At 44.9% G+C, this 27,948-nt stretch overlaps 1 protein-coding gene across 1 annotated transcript; it reads right to left on the bottom strand.

The window, feature by feature from the left end:
- Window positions 1-462: 462 nt before the first annotated feature.
- Window positions 463-27,948, bottom strand: LOC123481458 (SH2 domain-containing adapter protein F-like). Its single transcript, XM_045205731.1, has 5 exons — window positions 27,879-27,948; window positions 20,389-20,553; window positions 11,194-11,371; window positions 10,861-10,980; window positions 463-2,246 (listed from the first exon to the last, which is right to left on the bottom strand). Exons 1-5 carry the CDS (start codon window positions 27,946-27,948, stop codon window positions 2,060-2,062), a joined length of 720 nt encoding a protein of 239 aa, XP_045061666.1. The 3' UTR covers window positions 463-2,059.

Raw genomic sequence — 27,948 nt, 5'->3', positions numbered from 1 at the left:
ATGCACATGAGGGGGTACTTCAGGGGTACTCCGGGCAGAGCAAGATTCAGTTGGTAGTACAGTAACTGAAAAAGGTTGGGAACCACTGCTGCTGTATGCAACCCTACTTTACTTGTTCCCTTATCTTACCAACAAAATCAATTCACCTCCAGCAAAACACTTAATTCTTTGGAAATGCCAATTGGAAAACAGCCTTAGATTTCCACATCTGCAATGATGCCTCCTACTGGCTATGGGATTGCATAGCATGCTTCAGCACTCTCCTTATTAACATTTAGATTTGAAAGGACACGTCAGTCCCTCTGGTTCAGGGGAGAAGTTAAACTCCAAGAACAAAGAGAGGCTTCAAGCAATGTCTCTAAATTCAAGGTCTGTACCAGAATAAGACAGGGTCGTGTGGGGTAGAAAGGATAGAACACACAGAGACAATAAAGTAAATCAAGAGTAAAGTGAATAAGAAACCAATTTTGAGATGTGTGTATTAAATAATTCCAACAGAGGGGTTATGACAGACTGGAGGTCAGAGTTCATCCAGGAAAATTGAGTCCTCCGATTGGTCCATGGGGATTCTACAGACAGTCTTTATGTGAGGCTTGACAATCCCATTGGTCACGAGACACCATTACTCATCATCAGTGTCTCAGAGTCAGAGTCAGGCCACAGAGGCAGTTGGACACATGGAAGCAGAACTGACTAAAACACAAAGCAAAGCACCACAGTATATGAGGCCAGGCCCGGGGTATTCAAACTCTGCCCAAACACGATCACATGGCACAGAATAGTGAGGGCCGGATGCCACAAGGCAGGCCTTCACAGAGAGGAGTAACACATCTGTAATAAGAAGAATTACCCCAGAATAAATTACAGTCACAGAACAATCGTTGAAAGAAGCAGAACTCTAGAAATCAGCGGATCTAATCCGACTGATTTAACCCATGCATTATAAGGCATTAACCAAACATTTGTTACTGACATCACACAATTTCATAGTGACTATACATACAAATGCTGATCTGTAAAATGTAGTTTTTAAAAAAGAACCAAAAACATTATCTGATTGACTGGTTTATGCAAAAACCTATTCTTAAACCGTAGATGCAATTTGTTGGGAATCGGAGTCGCATGGTGGGGATTGGATCAATATCTGCAATCCCATTGTACCTATTGATCTGCAGATAGACGAATGAAATAGATTTTCTGAGGTAGACAATGCAGGCATATTCCATTCTCCCCATCCAAAGATATTCTACGATGGGGAAGGTAATTTGGCCCATTTTTAGACTAGGCGCCCAACTCTGGCTCATTTAGCCAATGGTGCTACTGCTTTGTAACATAGTGATCCATCTATCAGTCTGCTGACTGTCAAACCAGAGCTGTACTTACGCTGTCCTACCAATGGGACACCCGTGGTGATGGATATCAGAAATTACAGTCCCGGGAATAGACAGAGACATCAGTTTGTAGACCGTACAGCACTTAAACACTAAACTGTTGTTGCACTGATGGGGAAAGTATTCACACAGGGCAGGTTTATTGAGTTTGCCAGCCACTGTAGAGTGCCCATACAATATAACCCAACTCCAATACATTAATTTGCCTTCCCCGCTTCCTTTATAAGGCCATTACAATCTTTAGGTTCCCCTCACTAAACAAACATGACACTTTCAGCAGAACTTGGAGCCAAATCCAATACCAATATGAACAGGTCTTGTGTGGAGGAGATGGGTACAGAGTGGTACTGTTGAGGAAGCAGCTGTGGGATCAGTGAAACAATGCTTGTCAGCAGATAAAGTGTCAGTCAATGATGCGATGATAATGTTATAGCAAATACAAACAAAAAGTTAAAAGCAGGACTGGGATCAGGTGGGTGATGACAGGTGAGCTGTGTTATCATCATCATCATCATCATCATCATCATCATCCCTGCATCCTCCGCCAACTTGAACTCTGTCCTTCAGACCAATCAGACAGAAGCAGATAGGCAGAGCGACAGGGTTTCCCAGGGGAGGTGGCAGGAGAGGGCATCTGACCCGAGTGACCTTTGGGGAAGGAAGTGTCACTATAGTGTTCTGATGGCCACGGGGTAGAGCAGGGACATGTGCTCGGCCCCCTTGATGGGCAGCTTGCGGCTGGAGTAGAAGTGGATGATCTCGGGGACACTGACGAAGGGACAGCTGTTTTGACCCAGGATGTACTTGTTCTCCTTCGTCCTCGACAGCTTCATGTGCATGAAGCCCTGGCTGCTCCTAGATGGAGAGAGAAAACAATATTTCAGCTCTTAATATTATGAGTGCTTTATCTCTCAGCGGTACAGTGTGACAGATCATTCCCAGGTGATGCAGTACACTAGGGCTGGTTTAGAACCCAGGTCACATACTGCATGCTCCTAAGTAAGGTAAATCGAGAATGCTACAGGTCTAATGAGCAGCCAGGAAGAATCACTTAGGCTACACCAGTTAATAAATGCAGAGCAAATGAAATGCTGGGCTGTGCTCCCTACAGTATTTCTAGGCCTGAGCCGGAGCCTTGGATCTGTGTGCTTTACAGCTCTTAAGTAATCTCCTGCTCCGGAGCCTTGTCTTAATGAGAAATGTGGCTGTATAAAACCCATTATGCTGCACTGGACAGCAGCTGCAGGCAGGAGGGCAGTGACACAGGCCTTTGCTCACATAGGAGAGGGAGAGGAGGAGAGAGGAGAGAGGTCAGAGAGAGAGAGGAAGAGGACAGAGATGACAAAGAGAAGAGGGGAGAGAGAGAGAGAGAGAGAGAGAGAGAGAGAGAGAGAGAGAGAGAGAGAGAGAGAGAGAGAGAGAGAGAGAGAGAGAGAGAGAGAGAGAGAGAGAGGGAGAGACTATATTGTTACAACACTGTATATATACATAATATGACATTTGAAATGTCTTTATTCTTTTGAAACTTCTGAGTGTAATGTTTACTGTTAATATTTATTGTTTATTTCACTTTTGTTTACTATCTACTTCACTTGCTTTGGCAATATTAACACACGTTTCCCATGCCAATAAAGCCCTTAAATTGAATTGAATTGAATTGAATTGAGAGAGAGAGAGAGAGAGGGTGAGGTAGAGGGGGAGAGGGGATAGAGGAAAAGTCCTCAGGAGACCATTTATCAGAAACCTTTTTTGCAACAAGCAGCCAAAACACCCAGCATCAGGTTAGTGTCAAGCACTGAGCACACACTGACTCATGGTCCCAGATAATGTTTTTTCTTCTGTTCATTGTGCAATGCCCAAGATACTGCAGATCAGCTCACCCGGAGGACTTACACAGTTAGGAAAATTATATATACAATATTTAGCAGAGCAGGTGTCCCCTCTCCTGTAAACAGAAATAAAACAGTGGAATAACAACCAGTGATTGACTGTACTGCCTTACTGTTCCCATAAGAAGGGAGTGGCATTCAAAGACAGAAATATGTTTTCTAAGCCATTCTGTGTGTGTGTGTGTGTGTGTGTGTGTGTGTGTGTGTGTGTGTATATGTGTGTCCATTATCAGCAGAAAGCACAAATTGCTGGGCATCTTAAATGAGATGTCCTTACTTCCCTTATCTTATAATTGCATTGGAAAAGCCTGAAGCCATATTATCTCACTAAGACACCAGCAGAAACAAAGCCATGCAGAGAACACCAACATTAGGATCAAGGGGAAACGTAACAGGTTCAATTAAGGGACAATAACCATTAAAAATGACATTTCTCAAAACATCAGAGGCATATACTTATTGTAAGTCAAATCTTTCATCAGTTCATGAACCAAGAGATAAAACCCTAGTGTGACATGGTGAAACTAGTGAGGACCAATGCAGATGAAGAACAGTCAACATGAATTCTCTCATATCTTCTATTCAACACATTGCTGCTGTAAGACTGGCAAGTCACAGCCTTGACATATGTAGTTGCTGCATTAAAAGTATGGTTAGAGATGGGAAGATAGAAGGAGAGAGGAGTCGGAGAGGGGGAGACAGAGACAGTAAAAGAAACGAGGGAGATTGAGAGCATCTAGTGTGAGGAGACGTGGATGATCGTTTTATAAGAGAGCTGAGGGAGAGGACTGCAGGGTTTCTCTGCTGCTATAAAAGTGAAGTAAATACAGCTAGCTTCAGCCTCCTCCATTACTGCGCCTCATCACCCAGCCAGCTCCTCCATTTGAATACATCTCTGTCATTACCAGGATGTTAATCAAATCAAATCAAAGTGTATTGGTTGGAGTATAGGATAACATATATCAATAGTCACAGAGCCTGTTCACTGCCTACATCCCAAATTACACCCTGTTCCCTATTTACTGCACTACTTTTGACCAGGGCCCATAGGGCTTAGGCCAAAAGTAGTGCGCTATATAGGGAAGTAGGGTGCCAATTTGGGATGTAGTCACTGTGTTGCTGCTTCTTAAGCTGGGCCAGGAGAGGAAGGGCCACTCTGAAGGCAAAGTGTGATCGATTCATCAACAGTTTGAGGAGACAGGCCTTGGGTTACATGGGCACACCACTTAAAAAGCTAAACACATCAATAGGAACATTTTAAAATCCCCCGAAGATTTCCTTCCCCGTCAGCGTTTAGCTATGCTTATCGCGTTTCAGCTCCGTGGAGACTCAGAGACAACGGAGCAACATACCACTACTCACTGCTGTCTGATAACAGAAATGTAGGGCTATTTTTTACAAGACTGGGCCTTTTGTGTTTGTTATCATATCCTATTTAGTTGTGCGCTTTTATTGTCTAATCTGGATTCATTTCACTCTGGAGGAGTGTCCTGGTGTCCTGTTCACCGGGGTCTATGACTTTCACTTGAACCCTCATCCTCACAGCAGAGAAATAGAGACAGCAATCCTCGTTTATCTCCACCTCTCTCTCATATATTAGACTGAACTATGAATTATGCTTCAATGCAATAAATCTGTGGCATCAGAGAAGCCAAATTCACCCAACAGAAGATAATGATCCAGAAAGAAAGCAATGACCTTATGAAGCATTGTGGGACAGGAAATGTCCTGAATAGCTATTCTTCTGGTTTAATACACAAACAGAGCGTGTCTGACTGGAAGGATTACTAACACGATCAGGACATGATCACACCTGTTCCTCATGGTTTAGAGTGATTTAAAAAACAAGAATGTGGTTGGTGGTTCTCATAATAGGTCAACTACACTGCTCAAAAAAATAAAGGGAACACTTAAACAACACAATGTAACTCCAAGTCAATCACACTTCTGTGAAATCAAACTGTCCACTTAGGAAGCAACACTGATTGACAATAAATGTCACATGCTGTTGTGCAAATGGAATAGACAACAGGTGGAAATTATAGGCAATTAGCAAGACACCCCCAATAAAGGACTGGTTTTGCAGGTGGTGACCACAGACCACTTCTCAGTTCCTATGCTTCCTGGCTGATGTTTTGGTCACTTTTGAATGCTGGCGGTGCTTTCACTCTAGTGGTAGCATGAGACGGAGTCTACAACCCACACAAGTGGCTCAGGTAGGGCAGCTCATCCAGGATGGCACATCAATGCGAGCTGTGGCAAGAAGGTTTGCTGTGTCTGTCAGCGTAGTGTCCAGAGCATGGAGGCGCTACCAGGAGACAGGCCAGTACATCAGGAGAGGTGGAGGAGGCCGTAGGAGGGCAACAACCCAGCAGCAGGACTGCTACCTCCGCCTTTGTGCAAGGAGGAGCAGGAGGAGCACTGCCAGAGCCCTGCAAAATGACCTCCAGCAGGCCACAAATGTGCATGTGTCTGCTCAAACGGTCAGAAACAGACTCCATGAGGGTGGTATGAGGGCCCGACGTCCACAGGTGGGGGTTGTGCTTACAGCCCAACACCGTGCAGGACGTTTGGCATTTGCCAGAGAACACCAAGATTGGCAAATTCGCCACTGGCACCCTGTGCTCTTCACAGATGAAAGCAGGTTCACACTGAGCACGTGACAGACGTGACAGAGTCTGGAGACGCCGTGGAGAACGTTCTGCTGCCTGCAACATCCTCCAGCATGACCGGTTTGGCGGTGGGTCAGTCATGGTGTGGGGTGGCATTTCTTTGGGGGGCCGCACAGCCCTCCATGTGCTCACCAGAGCACATGGAGGGTACCTGACTGCCATTAGGTACCGAGATGAGATCCTCAGACCCCTTGTGAGACCATATGCTGGTGCGGTTGGCCCTGGGTTCCTCCTAATGCAAGACAATGCTAGACCTCATGTGGCTGGAGTGTGTCAGCACTTCCTGCAAGAGGAAGGCATTGATGCTATGGACTGGCCCGCCCGTTCCCCAGACCTGAATCCAATTGAGCACATCTGGGACATCATGTCTCGCTCCATCCACCAACGCCACGTTGCACCACAGACTGTCCAGGAGTTGGCGAATGCTTTAGTCGAGGTCTGGGAGGAGATCCCTCAGGAGACCATCCGCCACCTCATCAGGAGCATGCCCAGGCGTTGTAGGGAGGTCATACAGGCACGTGGAGGCCACACACACACTACTGAGCCTAATTTTGACTTGTTTTAAGGACATTACATCAAAGTTGGATCAGCCTGTAGTGTGGTTTTCCACTTTAATTTTGAGGGTGACTCCAAATCCAGACCTCCATGGGTTGATAAATTTGATTTCCATTGATAATTTTTGTGTGATTTTGTTGTCAGCACATTCAACTATGTAAAGAAAAAAGTATTTAATAAGATTATTTCATTCATTCAGATCTAGGATGTGTTATTTTAGTGTTCCCTTTATTTGTTTGAGCAGTGTATATTGTACAAAACATAAATCTGTGTTGTTGTTGTGTTTCATTTGGGAACCATTCCAGTTGTGCTAATATCCAAGAACAAAACATTCATTAATAAAATGCATTGAACTGTGCACTGAACTGCACGCACACTGAACCGCGCACTCCACCACAAACTGGGAGAGCCCTCACTGGGAGAGCCCTCACTGGGACAGCCCTCACTGGGAGAGCCCTCACTGGGAGAGCCCTCACTGGGAGAGCCCTGTGTCTCTCACAAGAAAGACAAAAAGAGGAGGAAACTTTTCTGAGACACTTTTGCCTCTCCTGGCATGAGTTCAGTTGCCAACGCAAAGAGCTTTTGTTGTTCTTTCTACAGTTCCAAGGCTTTCTAGTTTCCCATGTGTTATAGCATCAACACATTTTGTTGCATAAATCTTTGTTTTCCTCTTTCATCAACGGTTTATTTTCTACCTCAGTCAGCCCGTAAACCCGGCTGCGTAAAACCTCTCCCTGGGGTGAGGAGGCAGAGCTACGCCACTCAGAGACTAGTGAAAGGTTAAATGTGTTTTATGCACCGAAAAGAGCACTCATCTTCAGAGAGAGGAGGAGAGAGAGAGTGGGAGAGAAAGAGAGAGAGAGAGACAGAGACAAACGGAGACAGAGACTAGGTACCATCTCTCCCTGTCAAAAGGCTCTCGAGACTCATGGCTAGTGAAAGTCTGGGCCTTCATCAATGATGCAAAGCACAAACGTGCCACCGAACGGGCCCCATGAATATTTCAGCAGGTCCAGACATGGAGTATCTAAACACAGGGTCTCCAGCCCCTGCCACAGAGGCTTCTAGGAAGCAGGAGAAGGAGGAGGCTCCAACATGATCAGACTGAACTCTGTGTCACCTCCTCCCCACTGCCGGCTACATGAATCAACCTGCTGATTGTTTACTGGGTTGATCTTAATGACCCTACAGCCTCCTCTGCTTCCTACCAGTACTGCACAACAAACACAGTCAAGCTGGCAGGACACAGGCACATGATCCACCACACACACCAGAGAGCTGTTTAGAAATATCTGCCTTCCTGCCTTTGCCCTGGGTGGATGACATCTCCACTGATCTGTGCAGGAGGTCCAACAAAGAGAGTGTTGTAAACAGCCTTTTACACAACTATGATTTATGGTTCACAAACCAATTGGTCTCACAAGCACACAGACACGGAACAATTAGTTCCATCACTCCTTTCTGGAACTGACACAATTAGTCCCATTATCCTGGGATGGACATTGGTGATCCTAGACGCACTCAGAAGTCTATGTGTTTGAACTTTGAACTCAGAGTCAATATGACTTTCTACCACTATGACTGGCCATGGAGGCAGCCGGACTGACAGGGTCAGAGGTTCAGTCCTGCTGGCTGAAAGGTCACCGTGTGTGGGCTGACTGAGAAGGACAGCTCCTACTGGGGATCAATAACACTCCTCTCCTCCACCCCCTCAGACACAGCATGGGATGTGTCATAGTGGGCACCCCGCCGGTCGCCACCAGTCTCCCCAAACAAACCCCAGCCCCAGCCCTGTCTGTCCAATAAGGCCTACCTGCCTACTGCACCAGACAGTCCAACCAATGGCCCAGCACTGTCTGTCCAATCAAGCCCACCAGTCTAATTCCCTGTGTGTCCCCAGGCAGGCCAGAGCAGAGTTCTAGAGCTCTGGTAATGAAATCAGCAGTCAGTGTGAGGAGCAGTGGAGCAGCTCTGGCCAGCATCATCTCCTCCTGCCAGCAGAGATGAGCCTAAAGCAGACTGACAAGGAACGTCCTCGGCCCCAGCAACTGTTTTTCCCCCTGCTGCAATGTATCTAATCTATCACTGACTTTATCGACAGATATGTGCTTTATTGTGAATAATGTGCAGAAAATTATCTATATAAAAAAAGAAGAAGCTCATAACAAAAGAGCATAAATGGCAGTTTCTATCTGAAGAAAGGTGACAATAATACTGTAGAACTGTCTTCCATGGCCATAACTCAAGCAGTTATCTTCTCTGCAGCTCATATCAGAGGCACTTCCTCTGCCCCTGTGGTGAAATGGTTTTCTCAGCCAGGTATTGCTGTGTGCTGGCGAAATGGCAGCCCGCTGACACTCATCAGTTGGCAGCCTCCCTGCGGTAGTGTGAGCCCTCAGAACCTCTGAGTTGATGGGATGTGACTGCCCTGTGGATGTGAGTGCCCGCTGTGCAGCGAGACCCTTTAAGCTACCCTCCAGCCAAATGTCAGACCAGACTAAAACAATCAGGGCCTGTCCCCTGGACCCACTGCTGGCCCGGAGACAGGTCACAGTCAGGGGGCAGAGGTCAGCCAGTGGGGCAATTTGAACTCAGTTCTGGGCAAGTCAGCGAATCAGAGCACCAACAGGGCCAGAGAGGTTACCTGGTGGAGGTGGGAGGGCATCATGTAGGAAGGACAGGGGTCTTAAAGGTGATGTGCATTACCATACTGAACAAACTGAGTCAGCAAGTAGGTAGGAGGTGAGGAAGACTCCTGGAGGCAGAATAATGGTGCTGTACTGTGTGTTGAACTGGTACTCGATCTATAGAACTATACTCTATGATAACCTGTGAACACCCTCAGTGAAGTGTGTGTGTCATACTGTAAATAGTGCCTTCAGAAAGTATTCATACCCTTGTCTTATTCCACATTTTGTCGTGTTACAGCCTGAATTCAACATGGATTAAGTTGATTTTATTTCTCACCCATCTACACACAATACCCCATAATGACAAAGTCAAAACATGTTTTTAGAAATGTTTGCAAATGTATTGAAAATGAAATATCTAATTTACATAAAGTCAATACTTTGTGGAAGCACCTTCCATCTTTCCACTGATTTCCAATGGGATTCAAGTCTCGGCTTTGGCTGGGCCACTCAAGGACTTTCACATTCTTGTTCTGAAGCCATTCCACCGTTGCTTTGGCTGTATGCTTGCGGTCATTGTACTGTTGGAACGTAAATCTTCGCCCCAGTCTAAGGTCATTTGCACTCTGAAGCAGGTTCTCATCAAGGATTTTCCTGTATTTGGCTCCATTCATTGTTCCCTCTATCATTACCAGTCTCCCAGTCCCTGTCGCTGAATCGCATCCACATAGCATGATGCTGCCACCACCATGCTTCACAGTAGGGATGGCGTTAGACAGGTGATGTGCCTGGTTTTCTCCAGACATAGCGCTTTGCATTCAGGCCACAGAATCTTTTGCCTTTTGATCTTAGTCTTTCATGTCCCTTTTTGCAAACTTTAGGCGTGCTGTCATGTGCCTTTTTCTCATGAGTAGCATATGGCCACTCTACCATAAAACCCAGATTGGTGAAGTACTGTAGAGACTTGTGCTTCTGGCAGGTTCTTCCATCTCAGCCAAGGAACTCTGTAGTTCTGTCAGAGTGGTCATTGGGTTCTTGATCACCTCCCTGACCAAGGTCCTTGTTGCCCGGTTGCTCAGTTTGGTCGGACGGCCAGCTCTAGGCAGAGTCTGGGTAGACTGTGGTCTTGGAAACTTTCAACACTCTAGAAATTGTTTTATACCCTTTCACAGAAATACTGTTTGCCACATCACAATTCTATCTCGGAGATCTATGGACAGTTTCTTCGACTTGATGGTTTAGTTTCTGCTCTGACATGCACTGTCAACTGTGGGACCTTATATAGACAAGTGTGTCCAAACAATTGAATTGGCCACAGGTGGACTCCAATCAAGTTGTAGCGACAGCTCAAGGATGATCAAAATAAATTGGATGCACCTGAGCTCAATTTGGAGTGTCATAGCAAAGGGTTGTGAATACTTACGTAAATGAGATTTTTCTGTATTTCATTTTCAATAAATTTGCAAAAAGATTAAAACGTGTTTTCACTTTGTTATTATGGGGTATTATGTGGATTAAATCAAAATGGATTAAATCTATTTAATAAATGTTGAATTCAGGCTGTAACAACAAAATGTGGACTAAGTCAAGAGGTATGAATACTTTCTGAAGGCACTGTAGGTACTGGGTGCTGTATGTTCTCTAGTGTGTGAGAGGGTGGTGTGTCATAAACTGTACACTGTTACTTGTGTTTAGTGGACAGTATGTATAGGAAGGGTCTTACTTGAGTGAGAGGGAGAAGTCGTTCTTGCTGGTCTCACTGTTCCTCACCAGGTAGCTGGCCTCCTTACACAGCCTCAGCAGAGACTCTGCATCCGTCCTGCTGATCGATCCATGGTACCAGCTGCAGGGTGGAGAGAAGAGGGAGGGTAAAACAGAGTTTCAAATGGAGAAAGTGTCTGTTATCTAACATCAAAAGACAATCAAACATCTCTACACAGCTCTATCTCAGAAGCACCAACACAAAAGTACCAAATCCCTAGAGAGGATCACAGGAATAGAATTACTAGTCATTATAATTCTGTGGATAGAAAGACAGTAGGGGAGGATGACTTACAACTGGCTCTCCAGGGGCATGGAGGGGTCAATGCGTTCCCCCAGAGTAGCACTGCAGTGGTCCAGAGAGCTCATCTTGGTGTTGACCAGACAGCAACTGGAGTGGACGCGGGGCGGACGCCCTCCTTTACCCTCCTTGGTGGGCGACATTCTGGACTTCTCCGCCCCTTCAAACTGGACTGTAAATGAAGGAGAGATCCACAGCCAGATATGAGTATCACAATACAACAGCATCTCAATAGAGGCTTTCGTGAAGAGACATGTGAAATATCAGCCTTGGAACATTGTAACCACTCAAATTCATAGACAGAGCTATGGATGCAAGGACAGACCATCCATGACATCAAAATTATAGTTTTAATCATTTTTTGAGTCTATTCATTGTTTGTTTACATTTATATTGTTTAACAAGCTGATATTTTGGAGTCTGATGGGGTACGACAGTTGAACTAAGCTCATGAGACATTTACAAGTTATATTCTTCAAGAATCAATGGGAATATCATTACTTTATAAGTCCAAAATGGATGTAGCAACTAAGGATTCTAGCTTTAACACACTGACCATTGAAGTCCATCTTATATTTTCTGTACTAATCAATTATAAGCAATTAAATTAAAGTGGCGTTGAGTTCAGAGAAGCATGTGTTCTAAACATCAGGCATATCAGTGAAACACAGAGCTGCTGTGACTTATTCTTCATGATTCCTCCTGTACTTTCCCAGCTTGTATGTGCTGTGCTGCAGTGAGACGTGTTAATGAGAGGAGACAGCCATGCCTCAGTGTTTAAACACACACACCACCACTCTGTACAACACATCCCTCTCAAGGACCTTCACAGACGAAGGCAGAGCGAGACAGAAATCAATCCTGCCACACTGTGTACACAATGCCAGACGGGAGGGAAAACACAACATGCACAAACTAGTCCAGGTTAATCATTGAGCCAGGCCTTGAAAAGTGGCAAGGTCACTAACTAGAGAATGGAAGTTGGCACTTCTCAAGGCTTTGCTGCTCGGTCTGATGGGGGATCGGAGATGATCCATCCAAATCGTGACACGACCCTGACTAACGTTAGAGGTCAGAGAGTTGCTTTTAGACCAATCAGAAACAAGCTACTCAATCTTCCTATTTACACAGTCTGATGTGAGATCAGAGGGGAGCGTGGGAGGGGACCAGGAGTAGAAGTTGAAACCTCAGAACTTCCTGGTTGTGGTCAGCGGTTAGAGGTCAGAGACACTGACAAAGGAGAGAGGGGGGAAAGCGTTTCTCTCCACAGCTCATTCCTGTAGTTGATGTCACACCATCCTTTGGAAAGAGCCCCATTTCCAGTTGCCTTGGCTTGGCTTGGCTTGCTACCCCCAGCAGTAAACTGAGGTCACCCTTCAACATCAAACACATTACCAGAGTCTGTCACTGCCAGAATGCTGAAGACCGCTTTAGGGCGTCAAGAAGAGTGGAGCCACACATCAAACGTTGAGCCTCTGATGGAAGCAGTTCATTTAGCATACTTAGTTGTGATTGCCTGCCCCCCGCCACTCCTCATCTCAATGGCTAATCTCACTCCAGGCCTTGGGTTTAATTTTACTGAGTGGACATGGCTCCTCCAGACAGACAAGAGCCGCTGGAATCACAACATGTCGATGGAGAGGGGAGGAATACGCTTGTCTAGTCTAGACCACACCTCCAGTCAAAGGATAGCATTTAGCTTACTGTAAAGCTATTGTAACATTGAGTCCTTACAGCCCTTCCACCATCATACACTGAACTAAATTATAAAATGCAACATGTAAAGTGTTGGTTCCATGTTTCATGTATATGTGTATGTGTGTGAGATAGTGTTTCCATGGAGACTGACCGGGTGGGAAAAGATGCGTTTGCAGCCCCTCACGCTGTCAGCCAAGACACAGCCAATCTGTAGCTCTGCAGCAAACCTTCCCCCTGAGTGTGTGCTTGTGTGTTTGTGTGCACGTACGTTTGTGCAATAATGTCAGAGAAAGAGAGAGCAGTAGAGGGACTGCTGTAGTCTAAATATATTGTTTCCTCTTTATTAAAACAAAACCCTATCTCTATAAAAACAATGTCCCCTGTATCTCTGAACCAGTGGAGGCTGCTGAGGGGAGGATGGTTCATAATCCAGAACGGAGCAAATGACATGGCATCAACCACCTGGAAACCATGTGTTTGATGTAATTGATACCATTCCACTAATTCCGCTCCAGCCTTTACCACGAGCCTGTCCTCCCCAATTAAGGTGCCACCAACCTCCTGTGCTCTCAATGTATATGTGTGCGTTGGTGTTGGCTATATGAGTGTGTCAGTGTGTGTTGGTGAATGTGAGAGTATTATGAGTTTTGATAAGAACACGAGGAGCTCCCATGTGAGGAAACGGTCACTTTCGGTCAGCTATCTGTCATCACTGTGGCAGACAGAACATGCTCTGATGCTATCAGCTATCACATACAAGTACATGACATTGGCAATGTCTGTCTACATTCCATGTCTACGGCTATGAAGGAATCTGAACCAACACTAAAGTCTGTTATTATTGGTTTGATCATGATAGATAAGACTGACGTTCACCTGAGCCCTAGTCAGAGCTCTCAATTCCCACTTTAATTATGCTTAATACTTTAATTCCTAAACACTCATAACACCTCAATTAAACTCGATTGACATCTACAGTAACATTAGATCCACAAGGAACCAGCTCAATGTGATTAAATAATTTTCCTTCTCTCGCTTTTTGACTCCTCCACCAAGGCAGAGTGAATGGCTATCCTCAGGGGTGTTCACCACTCAACCTCTCCCGTCAGAACAGGGCCTTTTCAGAGGCAATGCACATAGCTTCAAAGAGGAATTACTAAGGAGTGAACCACACAAAAAAAAAGCGATCATTTTATTTGTTTGAGTGTGAAGAGCCCATGTCTTCTATGATTGCCAACCCTCTCCCCCACAATAGCTGCAGCAGCAGCAGCATTATAGTTTGGCTGACTCCTGGTGATATTCAGCCCAAACTCATTCCCTTTCATTCTCCACAGCTCACACTCAGGACAGACAAGACGAGATTGAAGAGGGGATTGGCACATAGGTAATGAGCCCTGAGGGGCAGTTAGAGTGATGTAAGGACCCACACGGACGCACGAACACACACTTACACACACGCCATTCTGTGTGTGTGTCTGCCAGCCTGTCTACACTACCTGTATTGTGGCGTGTAAAGCAGAGCAATTGGAATCTCGGTATCAGATTGAACCGTCAGTCAGACGGTGATGGATGGTTGAAGGGCCCACCCATCTCTGCAGGCTCCCAACAAAACACAGGCTGCAAGGATGGAGGGATGGAGGGAGGGGGATGGAGGTAGAGAGGAAGGGAGATGGAGAGAGATACTGATTGGCTGGGAATTAGATAAATCACAGGCCAAAGGTCAAAGGGACATCTGGAGGACCAGAACATGCCCAGAGGAAAGCAGAGCAGAGAGAGGGGGGGGGGGGAGAGCGAGAGCGACAGAGGAATTCAGCAAGCTGGAAACCACTCACTACTGCCACCTCTCACTGAGACAACCACCCACCTTCCACACAGCACATTTACTAATTAAGCCAGCTAATTAATTCTCATTTACTAATGGTACTTCCATCAAAAGAGTGAGTTCACTGGTCAGTGGGGAAAGCTTCGCGATCTACTGCTGTATTACAGGGTTACAATTAAGATTTCCAGCTTGACGTGAAAATGATTAACAGGTCTGAAGACTCATTGAAATGCATGGCACATTGTGAGCATCAAACCATGAAACCATACACTGCCATGGGAGAGAGTGAGCTGCTTGTAAAACCACTGCTTTCTGTTGACATCCAGAGTATATTGTGCTTCGGAAGTCGAATAGGATATGTTGAAAGGGTTATATAGAAACACACTTGCTGAGCCCAATGGTCTTATTCTCCGATGAGTTCAACATCAAGGCATGTTATTTTTCTATCAAATCCCAAAACGTGTTCTGACGAGTTTTCCAAAGACAAAGGAACAATCCTCCAAAGGCTTAAACGCCTGCAGATACCTTGAACAAAAATGAAATCTGGATATCTTTTAATTACATTGTTTTGTATTCTAGTGAGACAACGGGAAGAGAAGGTAAGATAATGGCCCAGACAATCAATTCACACCAGAAAACAAAGGAAAAGCTCTTTATTACATCCAGACAAAGGACTTTGTCTTCTGTTTATATGTAGATGTAATATCTGTACTGTCACTGCTGTCAGGCAATATTTAAATATGATAATGATATTGAACTGGTGAGACAGGTTCTGTTCAGCTGTACTGGGCGCTGTACCATCCAGGTCCATATCACACAGCTAATCATAAATGGCCCTGGTAACACTTCTAGCATGGAGACCTGGCTAGGGCCACAAAGAGCAATGGCTTTTGCCCCTAACAACAGTTCTAGGATTAAATTAGCAGTGGTTAGGAACAACTTCTACCTACTCTGACTATGTCCTCCTGTGTGAGTGGAGGCCCCCCCCCCCCCGTCCCCGTCTCTATATCCAACCTCTGACCCCTGTGATGTAGTGGGAGTTCAGACAGAGAGAGGATCCTCTTACAGCCAGACGCCACACTAAAACCCACTCTTATCCCATGCATGGTGGAAGTGGAGCCATTCCCAAGGCATTATGGGGCATAAATCATGTCCTGTCCTCACCCTCAGAAAACAGCCAGCTCATCTTACTGGCTCTCTCTCTGGTGATGGAGGGAGGATGGCTCATTGTAATGGCTGGAATGGAATGGATAGAACAGTATGAAGGACATTAAACACATGGTTTCCAATTTAAACTCCAGCCTCTACTGGCCTCTCTACTGTAATACACCCCCTCTACACTACCAGGGGAGTACAGAGCCTCAGCCTGGGTATTAGTTCTGCTACACATAGCCCCTCTCCTCTCTCTCTCCCTGGATAATTAGTTACTGATTGCAGAGCTGTGGAAAAGCTGTAAACATCAGCAAACACACAGAGGCTTCTTAATTGGAAATGGACCAAGTCACTATTATTCGAATCACAAGCAAGTCTCAAGTCACAAGGTCCGAGTCTCAAGTCACAAGGTCCAGTCTCCAAGTCAAGTCTTAAGTACAGTGATGTTTTGGGGCTGTCGCTGGGCAACACAGACTTTCAACTCCCTCCAAAGATTTTCTATGGGGTTGAGATCTGGAGACTGGCTAGGCCACTCCAGGACCTGAAATGCTTCTTACGAAGCCACTCCTTCGTTGCCCGGGCGGTGTGTTTGGGATCATTGTCATGCTGAAAGATCCAGCCATGTTTCATCTTCAATGCCCTTGCTGATGGAAGGAGGTTTTCACTCAAAATCTCACGATACATGGCCCCATTCATTCTTTCCTTTACACGGATCAGTCGTCCTGGTCCCTTTGCAGAAAAAACAGCCCCAAAGCATGATGTTTCCACCCCCATGCGTCACAGTAGGTATGGTGTTCTTTGGATGCAACTCAGCATTCTTTGTCCTCCAAACACGACGAGTTGAGTTTTTACCAAAAAGTTATATTTTGGTTTCATCTGACCATATGACATTCTCCCAATCCTCTACTGGATCATCCAAATGCACTCTAGCAAACTTCAGACGGGCCTGGACATGTACTGGCTTAACATTTACATTTACGTCATTTAGCAGACGCTCTTATCCAGAGCGACTTACAAGCAGGGGGACACGTCTGGCACTGCAGGATTTGAGTCCCTGGCGGCGTAGTGTGTTACTGATGGTAGGCTTTGTTACTTTGGTCCCAGCTCTCTGCAGGTCATTCACTAGGTCCCCGTGTGGTTCTGGGATTTTTGCTCACCGTTCTTGTGATCATTTGACCCACGGGGTGAGATCTTGCGTGGAGCCCCAGATCGGGGGAGATTATCAGTGGTCTTGTAAGTCTTCCATTTCCTAATAATTGCTCCCACAGTTGATTTCTTCAAACCAAGCTGCTTACCTATTGCAGATTCAGTCTTCCCAGCCTGGTGCAGGTCTACAATTTTGTTTCTGGTGTCCTTTGACAGCTCTTTGGCCTTGGCCATAGTGGAGTTTGGAGTGTGACTGTTTGAGGTTGTGGACAGGTGTCTTTTTATACTGATAACAAGTTCAAACAGGTGCCATTAATACAGGTAACGAGTGGAGGACAGAGGAGCCTCTTAAAGAAGAAGTTACAGGTCTGTGAGAGCCAGAAATCTTGCTTGTTTGTAGGTGACCAAATACTTATTTTCCACCATAATTTGCAAATAAATTAATAAAAAAATCCTACAATGTGATTTTCTGGAGAACAAACATTCTCAATATGTCTGTCATAGTTGACGTGTACCTATGATGAAAATTACAGGCCTCTCTCATCTTTTTACGTGGGAGAACTTGCACAATTGGTGGCTAAATACTTTTTTTCCCCACTGTACATCCAAAGGTACATCTCCAATTGCCTCAAATGATGTCAGAGCTTCAAAGCCATGACATCAAGCTATTTAAAGGCACAGTCAACTTAGTGTATGTAAACTTCTGACCCACTGGAATTGTGGTACAGTGAATTATAAGTGAAATAATCTGTCTGTAAACAATTGTTGGAAAAATTACTTGTGTCATGCACAAAGTAGATGTCCTAACTGACTTGCCAAAGCTATAGTTTGTTAACAAGACATTTGTGGAGTGGTTGAAAAACGAGTTTTAATGACTCCAACCTAAGTGTATGTAAACTTCCAACTTCAACTGTAGAAGGGGTCTAGTCTTGAGTCAAGTCCAAGTCGTGCATTCTAAGACAACGTCAAGTCGAGACACGTTTTTTTTCAAGTCAAGTAAACAATTAATCTATACATACAATGACAGCAAATCTTTGTCTATTTATTGAGGCTACCAGACAGCACTTTTTATACTTTTGTCTACAACACATTTAGATTATGTAATTATAAAATAGGGACCTTGTAGCAGTCGTAAGGGCATGACATCAGCAGAAGGCAAGGCAAGTTGACGTGCTCAGTGTAGATTTATTTACAGGTCTTGGTGATCCAATGGTGAAAGCACCATATCATACAAATATACAAGTAGATTCACCAAATATACACATCCCAAAAGAAATAGCTTCTGTATTATGCATAACCTGTCCTATCTGAACAGACACAGGTAGCGGGCAAGACTGCGCAGCCTCCCCTTGAGAAACCAAATCGAATCCATCTAACAGGAGCTCAAAGAGGTATATATAAGCACTTGACCACTCCCAGGACCATACAATTACCCAATTGGCAATTACAACCAATAAACTGGTTCTACAATGTAAAAGGCAATTTCCACATCCATTGTTACATTGGTACATTCGTTTTAATCAGACTTAATTATTACTAATTTAATAATCATTCATACATGGAACAATAATTTATCTTATTCATCCAAAGCATGGCGTGCAGGCCACGTAGCCTATTTCTATGTGCACTGAGGCACGCTCCTATTACGCACAACCAGAATGACAGAGACATAGGACACAGACAAACGGAACTCGGACATAACCCGGGAAATATGAACAAAGGAAGCCATACATTGAATTAAATAAACAGAACTTCTACCTCATGAGTCTTGCGCACATTCATGTGCATAATGAACTTTGCGCCCACTCAGAGGGTAAGGAATGGTAAGGTAAATGAAAATGGATCGTATCAAACATGAAACAGAAATGTCTAAGTGTTGCAATAAACGGTACGGACGGAATGATGAAACGCTAGCAAATATTATAGGATTAGATGGAATATAGGTTTAGCACATATGCATTTTAACCTGTGAAAGCAAGAGAACAAAGCATTCTCCACTGGGGGGAGTATGGAGAGCTCAAGTGGAGAGACGAGCCTATGGTGCGTCCCCCGCCACAGTAATAATTCATTTTAACAAATTACAAATGCAAGCTTCATAAGTAATTGATCAATTTCAAGCAATTTTGACATACCAAATGACCAGTAGGCCTATACTAGGTCTAATTGTTGCTTGATGCCCCATTGCTGGTGAGCTTGCAAAGTAAACAGTCAATATGCTTGATTAACAAACTATATTTGGAGCTGCATATTTATCATGGCAATCCTCTCCCTAAAATGTGCTGTTTGCGCTGCACCCGATCCTATAGCTGTACAGGAAATCAGTAATCTGTTCACTAGCGCACCCGACCTTTGTTGATTGACAGTTTGCTGGTCCAATCAGAGGGCCAAGTGTGCGTTTCACTAGCCAATCTGTTGCATGTTTTTTTTGCAAGGGCGATGCTGCGGCTACTGTCTCAGGCTGTGTGGAGCGTAATCTACGGAGATTGTGCCACAAAATGAGTGACAAAAAAACATAAACCCTGGCCAGATAATTTTAAGTCATCAGTCTCAAGTCAAAGTCTAGTCTCGAGTCTCCAAGTCAAAGTTATTTTATTTTCTATCAAGTCGAGTCTCAAGTCATCAAATTCGTGTCTCGAGTCCACAACTCTGGAAATAGGGTTATTATTTGGTCACAGAGCATTATAAAAGCAAGGTCAGACACTTTGTGGTACATAGATGTTCTCACCAAAATGAAGAGAAGTAAACTTGGGGATTTCAATGGGTTCTTAATCAAGGGTTTGGTAGTATGAGCTATAAAGAGCAGTGGGCAGGGGGATGCTTGCCTTGGAACACTTATGTCTATGTTGACAGTAGCATTAGGGGTCACCTACACTTCCAATTACCCATTCAGAAGGCAATTCAGCGGCATTAAAAGTAATGAGCCTTCGTCCACACAACCTGGACTGGTGCTAGTGATTTTCTGCCATATGTAATCCAGATGGAAAAGGGCAGTTACTACAGAGATAATGTGAACCGTCAAACTGATTAAAAAAGATACTGTAGAGCTGATCAATCACTTCCTCCTCACTCAATGAGGTCACACATATATAACTGTCTGTTACTGTTTTCACATGTTGTCATAGTGAATGGAATGTTGTCTTACAACTGTATGGTATGTAGTCACCCACGCAATTTGTCATTTCTCAACTTCAACAGACAGTTCACCAGTACAGTACCCTATCAGGGAACAGGATGAAGAGGAAGATGAGCAATGGAAATTACATATGGAGATGGCAAGAGAGAGGCAAGGAGACATTGTTGATGAGGGACATTGGATGAGGGTCTCCGATGGTGTTGGGATGGACAGACAGGACAGGGACAATAAGACCCACCATGGTGGTGCTGGTCACAGCCAGTGTGTCCAGGGGAGTGCTGGGCTGGCTGGGGGGGCAGAGCGGGGGGTGACTCCACCCCCTCCAGCAGGGCCAGGGGAGGACTGTGGTTGAGCTGGCCGACAGGAGGGGGCCACGGCAGGTCCTTGATCACTTTAATCTCTACTGCAGGCAGCCCAGGTCACCAGGACGGGAGCAAGAGGGAAGGAGGGGAAGAGAGAGAGGTAGAGGCAGAGAGATAGCGATAAGAGAAAGAACGCGAGAGCGAGGCAGAGAGAGATAGGCATAGAGAGGCAGAGAAAGATCGAGATAAAGAGAGAGAGAGAGATGAGGGGGAAAGGGGAAAACAGAAGAGAACAGAGTAAGAGAAATGAAGGACAGTAGCATCCCATGCAGGTACAGGTCAGGTTAGTATAGCACAGCACAGCACAGTCAATGGAACAGCAGGGAACACCAGGAGAGAGCAGGACTGAAAAGGAAGGAATATTAGTTGACCTGAGAGAGACAGACTCTGCTCTTCGACCTCTCCACTTTGCCTCTACGTGTTTCTTTGATGTTTTACAAGGAGTCAACCAGGGGAATTTTCAACTGCAGGTCAGAGTCATTAATTACGCTCTGGATTTCGCAGGGATAGTGGCTGAAGAGAGCTACTAATGAGGTTTTTAAAACACAAAATCAAAGACCCGAGTGGACCTGAGCATGACTTGGCTAGTGTGAAAAGCCTCACGGACAACATAAGCTCTGGTATGGCTCATAACAGAGTTAGAAAGTCTGAAACTGCCTTCATAATAAGAGGGGCAATATACAAGATTCTCTACTGGAGCCAAACACAGTGGAATCCTTTGTAATGGTGGGGGGCACCCGGCAGACCTAGCCCCTCAGTAAATGTATCGCTCATGTCCAGATGGGGGTATTACCAGAGTATATCGAGTGCTGGTGCGCCGTCCCATCTTTCACCGGGAATGGCCCCGTGTTTAATAGCACAGGAGGCTCGATAAATAAGGGGATGAGAAGGGGAGTGCATTTCCCTATCCACCAGGGAGCTGCGGTTCTGTTTGCTGCAGTGGCTAATAAAGAAACATGGAGCACCCGGACTGGCTGTGCAGGAGGGAGTTCTACAGCCAGGAATGACATGTTGCCTGTCAAGTCCCATCGTTCTCTGGATAAATGAATAGAGTCCTGATGTTATGTTTCATCATTGAATTTCCCTCATAAAATAGTAGTAGCAGGAAGATGCATTGTAGAAAGAAGAAAAGAACACATCACACAATGGCTAACTCAAAAACATTCCGATCAAACCATCATCTCATTCAACCCCTATTCCAAGATATCCTTTCGTATCCTCATGCCAAGTAAGCCATTCATTTAGAATCACCCACCTCAGGCAATGGAGTGACTGTTATTTCCATTGCTGATGAAAAAAGAAAAGCTGGGAGTTTGTTGACTGCCGCCTCGCTGTCGCTAGGTTTTATAGGCTGGTAAACTAGCTTTTCTTCTGTGAGCTGAACGGACACATTATGAACATGTCCTTGGTCTGGCCTGCAGGAAATAGCTGGGGTGCAGAACATGTTGATGAGGAGGGGGGGAATCAGCTCAGCAGATGAAGAGGGAAACCAGAGAATATTCAGTTGGACAAGCAATTAAAGACCTCAGCCTTAGTGCCGTGGTGGCAGGGTGAGAGTAATGTGGCTGCAGGACTGTTGATATGACAAGGGCTCACAGTGAGGAGTCCTCGCCATGAATTGTGTCCTCGAATGAAGTGTCTTTAATGGTATCCTCACAAAGGATGGTGTCCTTTCACTATGACAGCCAATAGGAGAGAGTGTTATCCCTGGTTCTCAGACAAAGGCAAATGAGACAGAGATATAGGGTTAGGACAGAGGTTAGAGCTCTAGCAGCTAATATATTAACTTCCTGCTTGGGATCCCTCACCGCTGAGCGATTATAAGTCTAATTCTCATTTCAAATTCCAGGTTAGCATGTAATTGTTTTGGGAGTAGCAGGCATTGCGGTGTTATGCAGCCTTGCTCTGAGGATGAAAAGCCAATTCTTACAGGTCGGTCTCAGCTTAGCTCAGCTCTGCTCAGATGCACAGTGCAATAATGAGGTGAGCTGTCACACAGCTACTTCTAAAAGGGAAGGTAAACTGATTCAAGTGACAGAATTACAGTGGCAGTCTTCAAACCTCCAGTTGTTTGATTTTTCCCTTACCCTATAACCTGTTTCAATTTGCTGTCAGCCCAAAGGCCTTTTCGGAATAAATCTTGGATTGGATGTTATGTTGCGGCATGGATGAGTGCATCTTAAGGCCTCGACACGTTGCTCTGAGACACTGTGTGAAGTGACCTGCCTGGGAGCAGAGGGTGACAATTCTTTATCCTCATTTGTCAGGCTGAGGTGATGAGAGAGGCTGAAACACAGCGGAGAATGCACAGAGCCATTTTGTAGTTTGAGTCTGCACTCTAACATCTCTGGAGCCTCTATCCACAGCCTATCCAAGTCACACATACTGCACAAAACTGTGTGCCAGATAGAAATGTCTGTGTGTATGACTGGGCTGGCACAGACAGGCGTCAGGTCCTTTAGTTGGCACTGCCTCACCAGTGACGTGTCCCCACGGTGATCCATGTGTTTTGCTTTGGGAAGAGGTGAATCATTGGTAGAAGGTTGTTCTCTCACTCAGTAGGACATCCCGTGGGACTCAGTGACAGTGGAGGTGCCTTGAGCATTAGGAGGAAGACACAGAGCCCAGCTCACCCGATTCTACCAAACCCCCAGGGTGTACTCTGCCCCTACACTGTCTCTCACAGAGTCTCTCTCTCCAACTATACAGTCCATTCTACCAATTTTTTATCTCAGTCAGGACGAATGTTGATGTCTCGAGGGCATATTGGATGCAAGCAGCAGACCCATGAAAAAATACTATAGTATGCTATGGTATACAGTGCATTCGGAAAGTATCCACATTTTGTTACTGTTACAGCCTTATTCTAAAATTGATTAAATGTTTTTATTTCCTCATCAATCTAAACACAATACGCCTAATGACAAAGCAAAAACAGGTTTCAGAAAATTTTGCAAATTTATTAAAAAATAAAAAACTGAAATATTAAATTTACATAAGTATTCAGACCCCTTTACTCAGTACTTTGTTGAAGCACCTTTGGCAGCAATTACAGCCTTGAGTCTTCTTGGGTATGACGCTACTAGCTGGCACACCTGTATTTGGGGAGTTTCTTCCATTCTTCTCTGCAGATCCTCTCAAGCTCTGTCAGGTTGGATGGGGAGCGTCGCTGAACAGCTATTTTCAGGTCTCTCCAGAGATGTTGGATCGGGTTCAAGTCTGGGCTCTGGCTGGGCCACTCAAGGACATTCAGAGACTTGTCCCCGACTTGTCCCGAAGCCACTTGGCTGTGTGCTTAGGGTTGTTGTCCTGTTGGAAGGGTGAACCTTCGCCCCAGTCTGAGGTCCTGAGCGCTCTGGAGCAGGTTTTCATCAAGGATCTCTGTACTTTGCTCCATTCATCTTTTCCTCAATCCTGACTAGTCTCCCAGTCCCTGCCGCTGAAAAACATCCCCACAGCATGTGCTGCCACCACCATGCTTCACTGTAGGGTTGGTACAAGGTTTCCTCCAGACATGACGCTTGGCATTCAGGCCAAAGAGTTCAATCTTGGTTTCATCAGACTATGAGAATCATGTTTCTCGTGGTCTGAGAGTCTTTAGGTGCCTTTTGGCAAACTCCAAGCGGGCTGTCATGTGCCTTTTACTGAGGAGTGGCTTCCGTCAGGCCACGCTACCATAAAGGCTTGATTGGTGGAGTGCTGCAAAGATGGTTGTCCTTCAACTGTGGGACCTTATATAGACAGGTGTGTGCCTTTCCAAATAATGTCCAACCAATTTAATTTACCACAGGTGGACTCCAATCAAGTTGTAGAAACAGCTCAAGGATAATCAATGGAAACAGGATGCACCTGAGCTCAATTTCGAGTCTCATAGCAAAGGGTCTGAATACTTAAGTAAATAATGTATCTGTTTTTTATTATTAATAAATGTACAAACATTTCTAAAAACCTGTTTTCACTTTGTCATTATGGGGTATTGTGTGTAGATTGATGAGGGGAAAATTTTTATTTAATACATTTTAGAATAAGGCTGTAACGTAACAAAATGTGGAAAAATCAATGGTCTGAATACTTTCCGAATGCACTGTAAATACTATAGTATTCACTGTAGTTTTTTGCTGACTTTACTGTAGTATTCACTGTAGTGTTTTTGCAGACATCATGGTAGTGTTTTTACGGACTCAATGTCAGCAAAAACACTACAGTACTATAGTTAACTGTATACTGTAGTTAACTATAGTACAATTAACTATAGTATAAATACTGTAGTAAAAGAAAACTGTAGTACATACTATAGTAATTCATGTAGTGTTTTTGAAGATTGTTGTAAACTGTAGTATTTACTGTAGTGTTTTTGTGGACATTACTGTATTATTTACTATATTGTTTTTGTTTTATTATCTTTGACATAGAAGTGGAGTCTTTCTCCTTGAGGAAACCTACTGGAGAAATACTAAAAAGAGCAAATGTTCCATAAACTGTAGGTAGGTAGTACTGAGGTCTGAACGAATAGTTCAAGCTTCTGCTCTTTCTGTAACGTGTAGAGAACACAATATATGGTCTATAGTTGGCATGTACTTTTCTCACTTATTGGTTGCAGAAATTGGGATATGGGGGGGAGGGGAATGAGCAGGGTATATGCAAATTAAACACTGTAGTATGTAGCAGTATCCTTGCACAAGCCTTGGCATGTGCGAGTCATAATGGCTCATAGGAGCAGGAGCGTGAGGCAGCTTGATGGACAAGTACACCCCCTGGACAGACACTAGTCTATCGCATGGCCTTACCCCAATCTATCTCCTTAATGCTGAGTATCAAGCAGAGACGCATCGGGTCCAATTTTTACAGTTTTGGATTTCATTCGGTCAGGGATCAAACTCCCAACCTTCCAATCTCAGGGCGGACACTAACCACAAGGCAACTGAATTGCAGTATATACTAAAGTAAAAAATATATATAACAGTTATCCTGTTGGGCACAATCCCATTCTAAATCTACAAAGCTTCAAACATCCAACTGACTGAACATTGGCCAGAGCCAGAACTTGTTGGACTCTTAGAATATAATGGAGATGACAGGAACAGGAAGACACAATGACATAGCCTCCTGTGACGTGACATTCTGGTACTGTGTCATCTGGAGTGTTCTGTCTTGTGCCAGTCTATACTGATGACGAAGAGAGTGAGAGAGAGAGAGACAGACATTCCATAAAAACTCAGATATTTTTTTTTTTAGAGGTCTCACAAGAGGTATTTGTTTACCTTGTTCTTTTAATTAGGCAGCGCTACTTCATCAGTGTAAACAGCGATGCCACATAAATCACTGGCCCACTTGTGCCATTTCATTTAGTTCTAGCTTAATTTGCCCTGCTAATTGCATGCATATTCAAAATAAGTTAGTAGATTGCAATGTTTATGGCGTTTATTAGGAGCTGGAGGAGAGCTCAGAAAAACAAAAATTGCTTTTGCAGATGCTCTCATATCACCATCACCAGAAACGAGTAGTTCACGGCTGATTGTGGAAGAAATCGCCAAATGCCACCTCATAGGAAATGCACGTTGTATCCATCGCATCACCATCCACCTCTCTCTATCCCTCTCTCCCAACACTTATCTGTAGTGAAGAGAATCTGTTCCTATTAAATATGAAAGTGGAGGTGAGCAAGAGAGTGATTGAGGGGAGATGACAGTGTGCCGTTCTGCCTAGCCTCACAGCTGGCCACACAGCGGGGCTCCCAGGGCAGAGAAGAGCTACGGTCAGGCTGGCAGAGCGCCCGCTCTGTGCAGGGGGAGAGAAGGTGGGGGTTAGGGCTGGGGTGGGTGGCCAACGTGTGAGGGAAGATAACAACAGGCAGCGTGATGCACGTTCAAAGGCAGCGGAGACATTTGAGGCGCTCATGAAAGAGGCCTGTCAGGGAGGTTATCAGCATTGGAGCAGCGGAGGGGAGGCCAGACCGGTGGGGATGAAGCACTGTGGAGTGACAGGCCATCACAGAGAGAGAGAGAGAGAGCGAGAGAGACAGAGAGAACCATGTGGCCAGGGCATGGACCAGGCTCACCAACCAGTCTGTTAACTCCTCTTTAAACACACTGCAATAATCACTACTGGAATGAAACTGATTCAATTATTTACTTAAGAATAGAAGAGTTTTGTGCTTCAGATTTCTCTGGGTCATTAAGTCCTTGAAGAGTCATTAAAAACCCATAAAGCGGTGTGTGTTGCTCCTCAGGACCTGCCTCAGGGGCTCTGACAGCATCTCCTGTTATCTCGCCTGCAGTAAGTTCACTGGGTTACGCTGGCTAGCAGCCAACTTAATGGCGTTTAGCAGCCAGCAACACAGGGTCTACAGATGAAGTAACACTGGCTCTCTAGCCAGAAACAATGAGGACACTACTCAGATTTCCAATGGCTGCCTGTTCAATGTCTGGATGTATTAGTGTGTGTGGTGTGCATATTGAACATGAACACACCACACATACATACATACAAGGTGTACCTGTACACACACACACAACCCCTCACCGCACAATCTCCCCACCACACACCAACCTCTCTTTCACACAGAGGCTCTCTTCATATGGCCAAACTTGAATGGATCTTCCTCACTCCTCAACCCCCGTCTCATCCATCACAAAGTCAACGCCTGAGGGAGAAGGGGGACGAGTGGCTAGGATGAGTGATTAACCGAATGGCATGTACACAACCTCCCAAACACCCTAACAAGGGAGGGAATTTACATTCCATTGCATATCTGTCAAGAGATAACCCAACAGTGAATAATAAGCGAGGGCCTGTAAAACCAACGACATGTACTGTGTGTGTGGATGTACTAGACAGGGAGGCAGGCAGCCCCAAGCGGCGGGGACAGCTAAGGAGAGGTGGTGGTGTACATACAGGGGGCATTACAGTTCTGTCCCTTATACAGCTCTAATGAAGACAAATAGTGCTTTATTCAGATGGCATTACAGTGTTCAGCTAGGAGAGATAAAGGTAGCTGCATTATGGTGTTTAATACCTCTTATTCACCCACTCTCCTCTATTTGCGGGGTGCATATTTCTTCAATTACCGATTAATATTCTGCGTGCTGACACTTTAATTCAACATACCAACGTCTAAATATAAACAGCATCTATGCTGGAAACCAGAGGAAATCTGAAGAGTGAACAATATCATTATTCATCTATGCAAATAAGAGTTTAAATGCCAAATAATTTAAATTCACCAACAGAATATAAACACATTATATACACAATATCTGAAGCTAGTGTGGAAAGTTCCTTCCTAACACACCCAATGGTCTGATGGTAACAGACGACAAGTCATTAAGGGGACAACCAGAAGAAAGGGACTGGTTATCGTCCTGACCCTTGGCCTGGGTCGATGACCTGTCCTGAGTGATCTGAGACTTCTGGCTGAGCATGAGGTACTGGCTCAT

This window comes from Coregonus clupeaformis, chromosome 20 (assembly GCF_020615455.1).
Source record: "Coregonus clupeaformis isolate EN_2021a chromosome 20, ASM2061545v1, whole genome shotgun sequence".
Taxonomy (NCBI): Eukaryota; Metazoa; Chordata; class Actinopteri; order Salmoniformes; family Salmonidae; genus Coregonus; species Coregonus clupeaformis.
The sequence above is the reverse complement of the archived record's forward strand: the minus strand, read 5'-3'. Positions and strand labels throughout refer to the sequence as shown.